The 17,481-nt window shown below is 37.1% G+C and overlaps 1 protein-coding gene across 1 annotated transcript in view; it reads right to left on the bottom strand.

Annotated features, from left to right (window-relative positions):
• Positions 1-125: 125 nt before the first annotated feature.
• Positions 126-17,481, bottom strand: part of LOC129365795 (uncharacterized) — a 74,636-nt gene continuing 57,280 nt past the window's right edge. Inside the window, exons 22-33 of the mRNA XM_055039272.1 lie at positions 16,511-16,588; positions 16,280-16,357; positions 7,317-7,405; positions 7,083-7,220; positions 6,194-6,317; positions 5,360-5,404; positions 4,650-4,721; positions 3,875-4,022; positions 3,727-3,783; positions 3,433-3,516; positions 2,554-2,713; positions 126-2,480 (exon numbers count right to left, since the gene is read on the bottom strand). Of these exons, the coding sequence (XP_054895247.1) occupies positions 2,198-2,480; positions 2,554-2,713; positions 3,433-3,516; positions 3,727-3,783; positions 3,875-4,022; positions 4,650-4,721; positions 5,360-5,404; positions 6,194-6,317; positions 7,083-7,220; positions 7,317-7,405; positions 16,280-16,357; positions 16,511-16,588 (1,356 nt within the window). The 3' untranslated portion in view covers positions 126-2,197. The remainder of the gene's footprint in view (positions 2,481-2,553; positions 2,714-3,432; positions 3,517-3,726; positions 3,784-3,874; positions 4,023-4,649; positions 4,722-5,359; positions 5,405-6,193; positions 6,318-7,082; positions 7,221-7,316; positions 7,406-16,279; positions 16,358-16,510; positions 16,589-17,481) is intronic.

Here is a 17,481-nt window from a genome sequence, read left to right as displayed (position 1 = left end):
ATTTTGTCTGGTCAGAATGAGGGAAACTGGGCTGCGGGAAGCTCTGAGCTTTTGATTAGAAGCAACGTAACTGAATGCAAAGTGAAAGTAGACTTAATAAAAAAAGTCAAAACAAAGACTTTGATTCATAAATATTTTATGTACAAAATGTTGTTACAAGTATATTCAACATATGTCACATTGGGAGATTTATAATTTCATAAATTTACTCGATTTCACAGTACATACAGGAAACAAAAATCACAAATCTAGTGGATTTTGTGTACAATAAATACATGCTTTTATAATTTTACAATTTTGCTCTAAGCAGAGTGCAAGTGTCCAGCTGTCACTCCAGATGTGGCCGTAGGTCTTCAACTCACTGCAGACTGTTCGGTTTAATAAGGGCTTGGCGGATTTCGGCAAAGTATGAAACTGTAAAAAGGCCACATTTGTCTCAGAAAGAAACTGAAACACAGAAAAAATGCGACTCGCTGAACATTCGCCATCCTTGGCACGTAATCAGGCGTAGAACTAAACGATGTGCGCCATTCGGTTTGATCAATGCTGCAGGTTTGTTTAGAGACCGCAGTGGGGGGCACTGCTACCTAAAAAGTTAGCTACGCTAAACCCAAAGCTAAAATGTTAGAACATGGTGTTTAGCAGAAGCTAATGCTAAATTCAACCATGTTTGCACTCACTCTCTGACATGTTATGAAACCCTGAACAGTGAAATTTATTACACAGCTAGGACAGGAAATGGAACTGCTGCTGAAACAGTCTCGACTCGCTTCAAAATAAAAGCATGAATAAAAACCTCCAACTACCTGATCGATTCTTAAGTTGATAACTTGGCTGCTTACAAAACAGCCAAGGAAATTACTAAACACTAAATGAAAAATGAGCATTTCTATTAGCAGGTTAGCCAAATGTGCCCACCAACATATGGATACATTTTAAGGTTAAACCGTCTGAATCGTTCTTCTGCTTGTGGAAACTAAATGCAGTGAAAAAATCTAAAATTCTGTTAATGGTGCCTCAAACAAACACCAGCTTACTGTAAACTGAACCAACCTTGGCAGCTCACCATCAGTTTAAGGCTTTGTCATAAATGAGAACTTGCTACATCATCGTAGTCCTGTATGATTTTTGCACCAGCCGTTCAATGATTAAAAGCAACACCGATTGGATATGACACACTTCCTGTTGGGAACAGAATTAAAACATCTACTTCCTTTAAGACACATCTGGTGCTACGAGTTGATCGGTGGAGTTAAGCTGTGAAATCAGCCTTGAACCCAACAGGGATAGAAGAAGAAGAAACCATTTGCTACTGAATTTTCAGACTAATTTACGGAGAGTTTTCTTCCATCATCCCCTCACATTGAGTCCAGTGTCAGAATAAACGGTGGTACTGATGGCACAAGAGATATTTATGAGGACTCAAAGACTCACAGTAGTTAAAAGGTGCAAAGCGAACCAGAGACTGCTCCAAAAGCAGGAAGTGGACCGCAGTGCAATGCATTCTGGGTAAATGCAACCAAAACAAATACATTTGATACTCCAAAAATCTATAATTTGTTGTGGGATATTAAGATCTTTGAAAATGCGCCCAATAAATGATGTTTTATAAGTAGCAAGTTGAATTGCCATATACAATCAGAAGCTGCATTTGTATTACAAATGTGTGCAAATCTGTCAATTCACAAAAAATGAAATTAAAATCACTTGTGATTAAGCCGTTCAGACGATAAATCATTAAAACTCAGATGTAAACATGAGATTTCTGCCAGTAGAAACGTCGGGTTGTTGATCATGTGACTCGTGATACGAAATAAAACAATTTTGATAAAAACATCATCTTAGTGCTAAAACCTTTTCATCAAAAATGTGTGTTTTTTTTAACTTGCCGTGTTTCCATTAAGATAATCTATTTTCATAATTTCAATTTGCAGAATGTTATGTTTAATGGAAACAGCGAGTGAATATTTTTCAAGGAGAAACAAAACAAACCATTGGAAACTTTCCCGGTTTAAGGGGAATTGATTACTTTTAAAACCGCATCAGTTCTGCATCAGATATTTAGGAACAGTAGCAGCTGCTGTTTTTTTTTTAATAAACTGGCGTGTTTCCATTAAGCGAATCATTTTTCATAATTTCAATTTGCGCATTTTTCAGTGGAAACACAGCGATCACTCAGTCCTGAGTCAGAATCGGCTCATCTGCCCTCCTCCGCCGGCCGGGTTTCGGACTTCAGCTTCACAAACTCCTTGGCCACCTCGTCGGCTGGCCGCTGGGACAGGATACGCATCACCGTCAGGCCCGTGTCGTCGGTGCGGACGCGCGGCCCGAGGGGACACCAGCACACGCAGCTCTTCCTGTCGGCCACGTCTCTCAGCTGCAGCACGGCCAAGCCGACCACGCGGTCCGCCCGGCCGAAGCAGTAATCCTTCACCGTCGCCTGGAGCTCGTAGCAGTCCGGGGACTCCTTACCCAAAACGCTGCAAAAGCAGAAAAACGAGCAAATAACCAGAAACTAACGTGACGCGTTCATGAACTCTTGGCGGTACTTACAACTGGAAAGTCTCGTTGAACTTCGCGGTCCAGCTGTTGTTCTTAGATTTCGTGGTGAACTTTCGCTTCTTGTCGGCCAAAAAGGGGCCGACGATGGAGACCTCGACAAACGGACGAAACATCCCGGAGGTCTGCCACTTCATGTCGTTCACCGCAATGACTGATGGGACAGATTGGAACAGGAAATGAACAACATCCAGTCCATCGGACTGATGGATGAACTATTAGTTATGAACCTACAGCTGGACAAGAACAAATGAGAATTACAACGTTTCTCCATCAGTCGTTATATTTTGCTCATCAGATTTTTTCATATGTATTTCAAAGTTCAGTCGCTGTTACTGAGCCTCTTATTGACTGAAGCTAAAATTTTGTTGCTTGTTTTCTGCTTTGTTGTTCATCAAGTAAAACTGCACTCTGTTACCATAGCTACTTCAACAAGAAAGTTACCAAAATAAAAGCATAGAACCTTAGTGGTAGTTAGAATAACTTTCTCTACTGTCCATTAATACAGATATGCTAGCATTAGCATTGAATAAGCTAGCGTTAGCATTGGATATGCTAGCGTTAGCATTGGATATGCTAGCGTTAGCATTGGATATGCTAGCATTAGCATTGAATAAGCTAGCGTTAGCATTGGATATGCTAGCGTTAGCATTGGATATGCTAGCATTAGCATTGAATAAGCTAGCGTTAGCTGGTCACACACAAATTACACTTTTCCTTGAAAGAAAAGTTTATCTAGAAAAACTGTTGACCTTCAACATCAGTGACATGCAGATTGTGGGCGTTGAGATGTGCTGCCTGCTGAACATGCAGCTTTACATGCATCTGAACTTCAGAAAATAGGTTCAAAGTTTCGGCAGGATAATTTCTCACCCCTGACGTTGATCTTGCGTTCCTTTCCGAGCAGCATGTCGATCTGCAGAACAGCCTCTCCGATTGGCTTCTCCACCCCAGAGCCTGCATCACAACCAGCAACATCAATATGAGTCACAAACCTCAACTTCTAATCATGTTTATCATAGCTTCCAGAACCCATTTTATCATCCCAACAGAAGTTGGTAAAGCAACAAAGAAATGCTCCATTTTGCTGCTGCGGTGCAAGTTAAAGCTGGAAAACGTTAATCAGCTGAACAAACCCCATGAATCCCCAACACCAAAAAGCCTCACCTCTGTCGGGTTTAATCTTCTCATTACCAGTGATTCTGATGCCAATCCCATCATGCACTGAGGCAACAACAAATGAAACAAATAGATGATTTTAAGAGAAATAAACCAGACAACCAGCATCAGACCTGCAGAGTGTGTGTGGAGTCACCTTGGGAATGCTGCGTGGTGACGAAGGTTTTGATTAGTGCGTCGGTGCTCTGGGAGTAGAGAGAGAGAGCGTAGCGCAGAGACGCTAGCTCAGGACTTTTCTCAACGAATGCCTTCTTGAGCCCGTTTCCTCCAGCGTGGAAGTATTGCTGATTCACAACAGAGCAAGGAAACGTTTCATTATCTTACACCATTCTGTCAAATACTGTAAATTAGTCCATAGTGGCAGAAAGTTACACAAATAAGCCGGTGGTTAAGTTCAGAGACAGCGAACTGTATGGCTATGTTGAGTGGGTAAAAGTTTATGCATCTCATTTTATTTTTCTATTGGAATTTCATGTAAAACACCAAACTGTGAATACTTTTGTAAGGCACTATAGTTTCTTTCTAATAATGTAAAATTTTAGTTTCTACAGTGGCAGTTTTTATTAATAAGGCCAATTTTGTTTTACTTTTACACTTTGTTAAAAAGTTACATAAATGATTGCATGACTGAATTGATGCTAAAAATGGGTGGAGAAAAAATTGGGCTTGAAATGTGATCAGAGTGAGACATCGCTGATCACATTTCAGAGATGTTTCACTCCAAGATGTCAGCGAAGAGTCAGAAAAAGGCAAGATGGACGCCTGCGTCTGGGGAACTGGTTTCTCCATCACTGCTGGTCGGGTTCAGGAGAAACTCGACCGAGTGAGTGCTCTTAGGGCCAAACTATCTTTGACGTATAGTTGTGCGGTGACCATGTCCACAGGACTTGTGGAGTGTGTGTTGAACTCACCTTGATGGTCTCCAGTCCTGCATCAATAATCACACATTGCTTAGGAGTCAAAGTTTTGGCTTCAGCTCCTCCCTGAAAGAACAAAAACAAACGTAAAGAAAGCAAAATAAGATCAGCAGATCCACAAGTTACAAATTATTTATCAGTGCGCAGAACGACGTGATGCACCATTCGAGACATTTTTGCATTAAAAGTGTACATTTTGCAACAGAGGGGTGCAAAGTGAGGCTCGGGGGCCATTTGCAGTCCCTGAACTGATTGTTTCTGGCCCCTGATTTCAGTTCAAGGATGATACAGATTCACTCCAGGCATCTGACGTAGATTTAGACTTTTTATTTTTAGTTGGGGTAAATTAACACCAATTAAAAATTTACAATATGTTAGCAACAGCAATTATTTCTCTGTCCCCAGGAAGAACATCAAGTTACTTTTAGTCAAAAAGCTGACTTCATTGCTAAGAAATGACTACATTTTGTTCCAAAAGTTTGAACACCCCTGCCTAGTCAAAGTATTCACTCCCCATTTATTGCATTTTAGTTTCTAGCCAATCCAAGAAAAGCAGTGTGACTTAAAACTGTCAATTTTTAGGCTTTTTGATTTTATTTATCAGCAATGTATTTACTTTTCTTCATCAGTAATTATTACCAAGGTCTAATTAGGCCCCAGAAACCCGTCAGAGAAAGAAATGCCTCTGATTGAAGCTTTGCTACCTTGAGATTCGAGAGTCCTTTCGCTGCTGTGAGGAGCTGAGCTCCCTGAAAACAAACAGAGAAAAACATTTCATCTGAAAGTAATTTATCCCAAACACACAAACAGACAACACAGAGAAAACACTGAGCAAAACTTCTGCAAAATCCTAGAAAAGCGAAACGGTGACTGACAGCCACCAGCAGGGGGCAGCACAGCCTATCACACTTCATACAGGTAAAATGCTGCAAAATAGAAAAAGAAACATTAAATTTGACTGTTTTTTTACTGACTTTTATTTACTGTTGATAAATTAATACAGAAAGTTGATAGTTTGACTGGCAGCATGGAAAATAATGTTTTTCGTGATGCACCATTCGAGACATTTTTGCATTAAAAGTGTTCATTTTGCAATAAGTGTCATTATTTACCAAATAGTCAAACCTTCATAAAGACTTCTTCATGTTCAGTCTTCATATAAAGTGTTACCATTTCAACTCACGTTTTATAATAACGACATCAATAACAAACAATCTGATTTAGAAATATATTGCAGTCCTTTTTTAAATTTTTTTCAATTTTTTCTCATCCTCCCTCCTGCGCTCTGAGGCCTCCACTTACAACAAAAACAAATTTTACAGTAAAATTATGAGTTTCATTTAGCTAAACATGGTTCCAACCCGACTTTTATTGTCGTATGAAACCTTTTCCTCTACTCTTATAATTGGCAATTTTCCTGGTGCGTTGTAGGGAGAAAATTACAGTCCTGCTGCTTTGATTCTAGAGGTTTTTATGTACAATGTTTCAAATAAACCCCATTGCCTGAGTGGTTTTGTGACCCTCAGAGTTTCTCTCACCAGGCTGTCGTTGCTCTGAGGAAGGACGACGATCCGCTCCAGGCTGCCCAGGACGATCTTCCACAGGTCCTTCAGGATTCTCTTCAGCACCGTTTTCTCACAGACGTCAGCGAAAATGCTGAGGCTGGATCACAAAGAGAAAACATGGGAGTTTAAAATATGAAATATTAAAGAGGTCAGTCTGAGAAAATACACCAGACTAGGATAAATTAACAGTCTACATTTTATTTGAAGATATTTAATTATGAATTTTATTTAGTTGTGAATTAAATTATTTGTTGTTTTGTCTGTAAGGCAGATAGATGTATGACAATATAATAAGCACAGAAAAACAAAAATTTTCAAGAAAAATCTCAAATTTCTTAGTTTGAAAAGTAGAAATTTTCTTAGGGAATTTTGAGATTCTCCTCAAAATCCTTTTAGTTTGAGAATTTCAAAATTTGCCAGAAAAAAACACATTTTGAAGGTAACATCAGAAATGTTCTAGAAAAACAAAGATTTTTGACTTTTGAATCTCAGAAATTTTCTAGTTGTTTTTCTAGAAAATGTTTTTTTTTGTCTCTGAAAATTCACCCCTTTTTAAAATTTTTTTATTTTTTTTTTTTTATCTATGGTGGCCATCATACTGAAATGAGCAGGGCTGGAGATAGGAGATTAAGGGCCCAAAGGCTGGGCCAGTTTTGGTGCCTTCTCAAAAAAAAAATTATTTTACTGAAGAAAATTGCTGTACATCATTAGCTGGCCTCCACATCATTAGGTTTAAAGTGTGACATGTGAAATGGTTCCATCTTGGTCCCAAAAGAAGTTCAATAAGTCCAGAATTTCCTAATATTTGAGTATTTTATGCATATCCATAAACGGTCCCAGTCTGAGCAACTCGATGACTTACTTCCCGTCCAGGAACTCCATCAGGGGCCTCAGCGTTGTGTCGGCGTCCGCCTCTGCAGTGTTGTGGTTGGGTGGGCCTTTCATCTGGTAGAGGATCTCCGCCATCTGTCGCATGCAGCCATTGATACGATTCTGGAAACTGTTGGGGATTGAGTTAGCAAAACAGATTTAGTTTTTTAACATCGTTCACATTAATTTGGGGTTCAGGTCCGAACCAGGTCCTGAGGGTTGTTACCTTTTGGCAAACACGGCACTAAAGTTGTCCAGGACGGTGTTGAGCTTCACCTGGAGTTCGTTGAGGATGTTGGCGGCTTCAGTATCCAACTGCAACATGGTTAGAAACAAAAAGGATTAGAGATAAGCTAACCGGGCCGACGCAGTTTGCAGTCAATACCTGCAGCCAGAACCAGCTGCAATGTCACATTCAATGTTGCTCAGTTGCTCCGTTAAGGAGACGCTCCGGTGTCAGTTTTCATCGCTTTAAGTGTTGACAGAAAGACATGTTCTATGTTTTTCTTGTTCTTTTCTGTACAGAAATGAATGTAAAAGCCAAAATGGGCCAACAATCGTGGACATAACATGGAGCTTCTTCATGGAAAAAACCCTTCAACATTAAATTTGAGCTGCTTGGTAGCAAACCATTCATAAATCTAGGAGTAAGAAAACTGCAGCGCATTTGGATGCTCTGCGTGTTACACCAGTCAAAGCAGCAGCAGCTGGACGACTACAAGGCGAAGCGTCCTAATCTGTCTTTATTAAAAAACTCCATCAATAACGCAGAAAAGCATTATTAGCTAGCAGACACTGGGCACGCTGCCACAGAGTCTATATAAGCGGGCTAAAGCTCCACCTTCCTGCATTATAATTGATAAATGTTGGAGGTGAAAGGTCGGTGAACAAAACACACAGCTGTGTTTACGCAGAGTCACGTAAAACATATTTATGGGCATGTAAACATCAAGGTGAAGGTCATGCACAGTTTTTATTTCATATGATAAGATATTTAAACTTTAAGCTGGTTTATTCTGTTTACCTTCACTGCTGGAAGTTTACTCAATTTAAAGCAGCAGATTGTAAGAGCAAAGCTGACATTGCAGCTTCCCAAAAAGGGCAAACTGAACAGGAAAGATTAACCCAGAACTCCTGAGATTTAGTTTCACCTAAAAATATATTAAAAATAAAATCTAATTGTATTAATCAATAAAATAATCAACAGCTCAGCTTTGTACTGTATTAATAAGTTAGGAGTAGTTGCATCCTTTGCTACAAATGATCAAGTATAGAATAAAAGTATTGATTTTCTTATTTACAAAAGAAATTAAGTTTTTTATGTATTTCTAATATTGTGTAAAATAATTTTAAGCGTATAAATAAATAAAAATCTGCAGACTGCAATGCACACATCCTGGATGGGACGGATGGATCAACCAACAAAAGCAAAGATGCTGAATAAACATTGAGATAATGTTTGAAAATTATACAATTTTTCTGCATATGAAAAAAAAAAATCACATTCCACATAGCTAATCCCTGCTCTGCTAATATAACAAACTTTGTAACAAAAAGTGCAGCAAAATCACCTTTGACCATTTAGTTTCGTACCTTTTTCGTGACCACAGCAGTGGCTTCAGTCTTTCCAGAAAGAAAAATAAAATTTAAAAAATAAGACAAACGTAATAAGAAGTATCACTTAATGACAGATGGGCACAAAGTGACTATAATTAATTCATGATTTACTACATAGAATTAATCAAAACTGTCATTTTCACCCATCAAACTCACTGGGCGGGATTAAGAGACCCCTTAACGTCTGATTGGCCGCTTCTACAGACACCCTGGGCTCTGATTGGCTGCTTCATGCAGCGAGTCAAGACAACTCCTTTGAAGTTTGCTACCGCTCTGAAGTCAATATTTCCACTATAAGTATGGAAATAATGGCAATAAATTGCTATAATGTATTTACCACAAACTTTGGGTGAGCAACTGCAGCCTCTATGTCTTTAATTTGGTCTGAAATGTCGGTAAGAAGTTCACAAGACAGCATTAGCTGCTGTTAGCTAGTGGGCGAGGCTAAAGTTGATACAGTCGTCTTTGACAGCTTCTTCAATGCTATTATCAATATTTAATATTTCAGACCCAACTACAGCTGTTGAGGCTTGAGCTGCTCACTAAGAGTTTGTAGTAAATAAAGTGCAATAATTTATTGGAGATATTTATGCACTTTCTAGTGTAAATATATTATATTGACGTCAGAGTTGTAGCTAATTTAGACGAAGTTGTCTCGACTCTGAAGCAGCCAATCAGACATCGGGGTCTGTACAGAAGCAGCCAGTCAGAGATCAACGTCTCCGTTAGTCCCACCCACAGAGTTAACGGATGAAAGTGACAGTTTAAATTGATGTGCTGAAAACACTGGAACATATAATAATGTATTAAATGATGAAATAATTTGATCTGCCTTTTAAAATGATATGAAAACATTTAATGCATCATTCATTTTAGTAAATGAATGACACATGTAAACAATTATTTCATCAGTTATTAATTAGGCACTTGCCACTTATTCTAGTACCAACAATCTATATCTATCACATAAAATGGGAAGGAAAGATGATGTTCATTACACAAACAAACCTTGTTGATTTCATCTTTTGACTAAAAAGCAAACCAAACAAAAAATAAAACATTAAAGATGACCGTCTCAGGAAGCCTTTTCTCCGTAAGCTAGCAACAATCTAAAAGCACACTCTGCAGAGGTAAATAATGGACAAATAGATCCAAAATGGGTTTCTCGCAGCCACTGATGGTAGAATTAAGTGGAAACACTTCTGGGAAATGTGGGAGGAAACTGGGTCAGCAGACAGAACCATTGACCCGGTCGTCTTTAAATGGGTCTCAAAGTTATCGCACGCAATGACAACACAAAGAAACATGAACATCTATACAGTGGATTTGTGGATGTTTATTTGATCTACTAATAGGATTTGAATTATGTTTTCCTCTAAAGACATTAAAACTCTAAAAACCAGGAATAAAACCTGTTTCTAGTTTGTTTCAATTATTTTAAAGCTGAAAACAAGCTAAACAATTTCAGTCAGTCTGTACAAGAAGAGCTTTTGAATTCTGTTGCTTTTCCTCTCCATTCACATTTACAGAGTTTTAATATTTCCTCATTTTAAAAGGAAAGTCTTGGCATAAAAAGAATGAAGTGAGCTTCTTCTGGGTAACTAGTGGTTTGTTTTCTTTTATCACCTTTTTTTCTTCCATTTTACTAATTAATAATGTGATTTAAGAACCCACCTCTTTGGTGTTAGACTCCTCCTGTGGCAAAAATGAGGATGAAAACATTCAAGAAGGAAGTTATGCAATATTTTTCTTGCACAATAAACAAATATATTTTATGGTGAGTATTAAAGCCAAGACTTTTTTTTTTTTTTCATTTTCATAGTGTTATGAGAATAACATCATATTACCAGACATAGTATAATGAGAATAAAGTCGAAATACTATAAGAACACAGTTATAATGATAAGTGACTAAAGTCAGTGGTACAAGAATGAGATAATATTATGAGAATAAAGTCATAATACTACAATAAAGTCGGAATAATGAAAATAGTCGCAATTGTGTGAGAATACCTCAAAAACTAGCTGAAGATTTGAGAAATACTATCAGGATGAGGATTTAGAAGCACAAACAAACCTTTTCCTTTTTAGTTTCAGTCTGAAAAGGGATTGAAATATAAAAATAAATAAATAGAAAATTGGTTAAAATCTTAAATAAAACCAATAAAAACAAACGTAAATGTCAAGTTATTCTGTTTATGGCTCACCTTCTCTTCGTCAAGCTTTTGACCAAAGAAAGGAAGAACAGAAAAACATGACAGTTTAAATAATGATAAGAGGAGGGAAATGGAGTAGGGAGAGCAACTACCCTGCAGCTTTGGGATGCAATCCTTGCAAAACAGCTGAATGGAAGCAGCCATTAACCTGATCCAGCTGCAGAAGAAATGCAGCTTTCAGACGCCGTCCTAAAGCTGCAGGACAACGTCACACAGAAAAAAGAAACATGGGCAACACAGGAGAAACGAGGGGAAATAATGATCCAATGTGAGGATTCCCATGAGCAGCAAAGGTTCGTTAAATAAATGAAGATGGAAATAAGGATGCAAGCTATCGATTAATGAGCAAATGTTATCGATTGTCTAGATATTTATTGACAAGCGGACATTTTCTTAAAAATCTTTTTACTTTTGTATTAAAAAAATCATAAAATTTCAACATTATTTTGTTGCCTTCGTAGCAAATACATAATTTTTAGTTGAGAAGTTAATGCTGCTCCATCAGGCAGCTCGGTTCAATGAAGCGCAATTAGAAGGAAAACTTGAATGAGTTTGTCAAGTTTTTATTTGAAAGATAAAAAGCATAAAGTGACTTTTTATGGAAAAAGATTAGGGCCTCTAAACACAATTTGAATTTTTTTGTCAGGCTTCTGAGATTGAAGCAAAAATTTGGAGAAAAACAAAATTCTGATGAAATGGGATTTCTCAGATTATATAAAATATTTGGAGAAGAAAGTGAATTCTGAGAAAAAAATTAATTTTGAGAAAAAAGTTTTTTTTTCTGGAATTAGTTTTTTTTCAGAGTTTTTTTCCTCGTTCTTGTTGTTATGGCCCCGCCATCTTTGTTTCTGTATCAACTGACCCCAGTTAAGGACGCCCAGCGTCGCCCCCTGCTGGACGGCAGCCAAACTAAATACTTAAAGACGTTACTAGCTAATCGGTTGCATCTAATTTTAATCTAATAAACCATTAATCGATAATTAATCCTAAATGGATTAACTGCTTGCATTCGCAGCGAGAGGCCAAACAAAGCAAACCTTCTCCTGCTCGTCTTCGCTCTCATCATAAGCTGAGGAGTCGTCCTACAGGAGGGCAGATAACAACTGCTCTAATCACAAAACAAACTGAAATCTATTAAATTCAACCAGATTTCACCAACAGCCATTGGCTGAGGTTTCTTCTACCACTATGAGACGTTCTGTGCACCAAAGAAAAAGTTTATCTCAAGTGTTTGGTTTCCACTTCAGCTCCCTCTTCAGTCATCTCTGATTAACTGACTGCAGCAGCCAGAAACCCACATCTTTTCTCTGAGATACAATAAAACATGTCTCCAAAACTCCATGCAACAGCAGGAAGCTAATCTTTTTAATTTGTTTTGTCTTTCTGACGTCTATAACTGAGCGCAGCTGGAGTTTCCTGCTCTGATGGGATTCTGTGTCTTTCAACTCAAAAAAAAAAGCTCACTATGACAAAGCACAGCTCAAGAAACGTAGTGGGAAAAAGTTTAATGCTTTTTCTCACTTATGTCAGAAAGTGAAACTCATATTTTATTGATTCATTAGAAAAAAAGGCTTCAAATTATAGTTTATTATTCTGATTATTATTAATCAGAATAATAAATATTCCACTGATTTATTCAAGCCTTTCTTTATTCAATATTATAAATCTAACCAAGTCCAGGATCTAATTCAAATATTTTAGTACACTTCAAATAAGACAAAACTAACTTATCTTTACACCTAAATATGCTTATTTGAGTTTAAGTCAGTTATTAGTTATTGTTTGTCAAAAATTTATTGATAATAATGAAAACGTTATATTTCCATTAGTAGATTTCAAATACACAATGCAAAAATGTCTTGTTCTAAATAAAATTATAACTTTTTATCAATATTAAGAAATGATTTACTTAAACAAGCTCCTTTTTGTTGCTAAAAAGCTACTTGCAAAACATTTCTGTTTTACTGCAAGTGTACTAAGACATATTAGAAATTAGACCAAAAATACTTATTCTAATATGAGTCTCACTTTCTGGAAAAGTTATTGAACTTTTTCACAGCATTTAACATTTTCAGCTATTTTTGTACAGCATTACACACAAAACGCCCATCTGACCGACCGACCTTCTCCTTCTCCTTGTTGTCGACCTGCGACGGGGCAGCAGAGAGAGCGCACAGAGTTACACACACAAACCGCTCTCTTTAGAAAACATGCCACAAATACAAACTGGGGGCTTGAATTAATGCTTTGTGCAGTAAATATTTTTTTTATGTGTATTTTTTTATTCCAAAGCATGTGCACTTATTAAAACAACAAAGTGAATGTTTTAAAGTGGCCTAGTCAAAGTATGAACTTCAAATGCAACTCAATTGAAACCTTACATGTGTCTGAATGTAAATAATTTTGCAAGAAGAATTGAAGCAACATGAAAAACTCACAAATGCTTGATGAGTAATTAGTTTAGGGGGAAATACTTTTTAACTTTAGCTCAGGTTTAGTTTAAAACAGAATCTAAAGTAAAAAGTAGAGCATATTCGGCTCATGTACATGTAATTAGTTACTACCCAACTCTGTTGCTTTCGCTTCAGTCTTACCTCAGATCCCTCAGAGTCTGAGCAGCCAGACTGACATTTGGCAGAATTAAAAGAAAAACATGAAGAAATGAAACAAAATAATCAAAGAAAACAGTGAAAAATGAGACGATAATTGAAGAGTTCAGTGATCTTCTCTCACCTTAGAGTCCTGAGACTGAAGGCGGTGAAGATTTAAACCAAAGGAACCAAAACAAGAACGGTTATTTTAAAATATAAAGACCAGGAAAAAGAGCAAATCTGAAACCAGGTTTGTATTTTCTGCTGCTTCCTACCCACCATGCCATCTTCTCCTTCGTTATCGCTAACGGCCTGCTGGCGACGAGCGAACGGGGAATAACGGTGAATAACGGGGAATAACAGGGAATAATAGGGAATATCAGGAAAAATAACAGGGAATATCAGGAAAAATAACAGGGAATATCAGAAAAAATAACAAGGAATAACAGGAAATATCAGGAAAAATAACAGGGAATATCAGGAAAAATAACAAGGAATAACAGGAAATATCAGGAAAAATAACAGGGCATAAGGGGGAATGACGAGAAATTTAAACAGACAAATGAAAACAGACAAAGAAATGTGATTATAGAGAAATGAGTCCATGTGGAGATCTGATAATACATCCGACCATCGCTACATCCACTCATGTGTCCATTCATCCATTCATCTATTCATCAGTTCATCCATCTATAAAAATAGCCTATTTCAGAGAAACAAATATCTATTATTTATGAGTTTTATTACATCTTTAGAGGAGAAGAATGATCTAGATTAGCTCCTTTATAACTAACTAAAACTATTTTATTAATTAGACCAGCAATAGTTTAATGCAGGAACCAGTTTATGTCACCGGGTGGCGTAGTTGAGTCATGAGGGGAATTTAACCTAAACTACATTCATAATGAGATAAAATGTTTTAAATACATTGTTTATTACAATGGAAATAAACCAAGATTACAGCAACAACACAGCTGTTTTGATTTAGGTTTTCTGATCTTGATGCATATTTTCTTCTCTTTTATGTAACAAAAACATTTAATTTGGTGGCGTTTAAGGAGATGTAAAGTCTCCGTTGTGACTGTTCGTTCAAAGCATTTGGCTCTACATAATAAAAACGTTGGTTTTTCACAGGCGTCCCTGAGCTCCACCTCGTATGTCACCTTTGACCTTATGGAGTAAAAATAGCAACACTCCTCATTATTCATATTCTTCTGGACAGGATTAATATGAAATATATATAATAGGTTTGACCCACAGAGCAAAACCTTTTAGCTGAAGAACAAAGGATGTACATCTTTATCTCTGACTGCAATTTAAAAACTGGCTTTACATAACAACAAATTTTGCATATTTACTAAAAGAATAATATTAATACATATATATTTATATATATATTAATGTAATTTTTAATTAAAACTGCATCTTGATGTTCTTACTGCTAAAAGTTGAGTTTTCTGATCATCCTGCTTTGAAAAAACCCCAATTCAGATAAATAATTAAAACTTCAAATTAATGATTTAATGTAAACTTTTGACAACTGTACCTCTATGTAGCATTTCAAACACAAAATTAAAAACTCAGTTTGTCCATAAAACCCACCTCTTCAACGCATTCGTCAGGTTCCTCCTCATCCTCAAGCTTTTTGGAAAAAACGCAGCAATGGATCAGTTGGAACGGGAATTTTTTTGGTTTGTTTTTTATTGGTAGTGAAAAGAGGAATTGTCAGAAGGAGGAAGAGGAATCTAAAAATATCCGAACTACAGACTGCAGGGAGGGAAAAGGTTTATCTTCCCACTGACAGGAGGAAGGAGGGTGAGAGAAAATTCAGACGTACCCTCTCCTCCTCAGCTGTTAACTGCACAGGAGCAAAGAATCAGCTTTACTTCTGACATAAAGTTACTGTTTTAAACCTCCATCTTTTATATTTATGCAAACAAGACTTAAAATTATGAAGACTCCGATATCCGAAGAAGAGATTAGCATTTTCTCTGTACATTCAATGCTTCGCTGCAAAACACAAAATCTTTCTATATCTATATTTCCGTTTAGTTTTTTGTGTAAACATCTCAGTACATTTGAAAAATTAACTTACAAGTAACTTTTCAGCAAAATATAGCAGGTTGTTTGAGGTCAGTAATTCCTTAAGAATTGTAAAAAGTTTGAGTTTCACTGGCTGAAAAGTTATTTGTAAGATATTTTTGTTTTATTTCAACTGTGGTAAGATACTTTCACTAGAAACAAGACTAAAATAGTTGGTGAAATTTTGAGGATTTGCAGTGCGACACCTGCTGACCAGTAGTGTAAACTTTTGACAACTGTAAAAAATAACAGGGAAGTGTTGCAGCCACTTCCACTAATCCGCTAATTTTGCATTTAGCGCTTTAGCATTTTTGCGAACATTGAAAAATATTTAGCGCACTTAAAACTTAAATAATGTTTTCTGGATAAATCCCAAACCGCTAATTTATTTGGCTGTTTTGTAAACTTTCAGCTAAATAGAGTTTGATGTGTCGGTTATCGATTATTAGTAATACATAGTTCCCACAGGAACCGCCATCTTGGTAGGCTGCATGTCCGTTTTAGCTTGCAGATAAAAGCAACATTAGCTAAGCTAATTTTGCTAGTTCTGCAGAAAGGACTTCAGAAAATATCACTGATTATGCAGTAATTTAATGATTCATCCAGTGAAATCTGGATTTGAAGAAGACATTCAAGTCGTTTCAGAGCCATGAGTTAATGGTAGTGAAGGATTGTGTTGCTTACCTGTTTTGCTCCCATCGACTCAAACATTTTCTCCAGCAGGACTCTCATCTGCTGGACGTTGTTCATCAGCACACAGGGCTGCAGGAAAACACAAGAGACGACTGCATTTAGGAAAGAAAATTACAAAAATAGACCAATCAAGTGATCAAGGTAAAGGAAACAGAATGAAATCAGGTTCATTTGAGCTCAAAGAATCACAAATGTTATAGTTTTATAACAGAAGCTACTCACTATCTTCTCTTTCTCACAATACGATGGAAAACTCTTGGCCAGAACCGCACAGTACTGCAGCAGAACCTTGGTAATGGTCTGTGGAAACCCGAAAAACAAGAGAAAACACTTTGGGATATACTGGAGTTTCTAAATGTTGGCACCTTTTCCTTTCAGAAAATAATAACGCTGCTTTTTTCATCCAATCAGCGCATTCCTTGGAAGAAAAGGAGCCAATAGCAAGCAACAAGTCAAAATATTCCAGGAAGTGAAATAACAAAACTGTACACAGTTCACTAGAATGTTGCAGCCAAATACAGAGTAGTTAAGCAAACTAAAATGTTTGATTTGTGCATTTCAGGAACCATTTCTATGATTCTTGATATATTCTGTGATGCTGCTCAGTTGTGCCTACTTTGAGCTTCTTTCAGAATGAAGATTTAAGGGGATTTGTCACTTTAAAATCAAATGAGTTGTTCTACTCAACCTTGCACATGAAAATGGCTACAAACAAATGAGCAGATATGCAACCGTGCATCTTTGAAAAGCATAAGTGGAGCCTCCTGCACAGCCAATAACAGTGCAGCGAGCATTTCCTGGATGGTAAGTCGACATCAAAACTTTTTTCTTTTCCAGTAGCCATTGTGCAGCGCACCAGCTGACTAAACATGCTGGAGCTCAGCTGGGGTTGCTAGGTAACAGACTGGCTCAGCTGGGGTTGCTAGGTAACAGACTGGCTTGGCTGGGGTTGCTAGGTAATGGGCAGTGCCTTCTGACCTGTGATGTTACATTGTAGAAGTTTTTGAAACGGCTCACTTTGCAGACACCAATAAGAAATATAAACTTACTGAAAAAAGATAAATGGTTATTTCTAAGCGGTTGGTCTATTTTCAGAAGCAGTAAAAACCCAATTGGAAGAATTCAAACATGGAAAATAGGCCCCCTTTAAAGACCAACAGCTACTCCTCTGGATTAATTCATGTTTTCTGTGT

Source organism: Poeciliopsis prolifica, unplaced genomic scaffold (assembly GCF_027474105.1).
Source record: "Poeciliopsis prolifica strain line A6 unplaced genomic scaffold, Auburn_PproV2 SCAFFOLD014, whole genome shotgun sequence".
Taxonomy (NCBI): domain Eukaryota; kingdom Metazoa; phylum Chordata; class Actinopteri; order Cyprinodontiformes; family Poeciliidae; genus Poeciliopsis; species Poeciliopsis prolifica.
The sequence above is the reverse complement of the archived record's forward strand: the minus strand, read 5'-3'. Positions and strand labels throughout refer to the sequence as shown.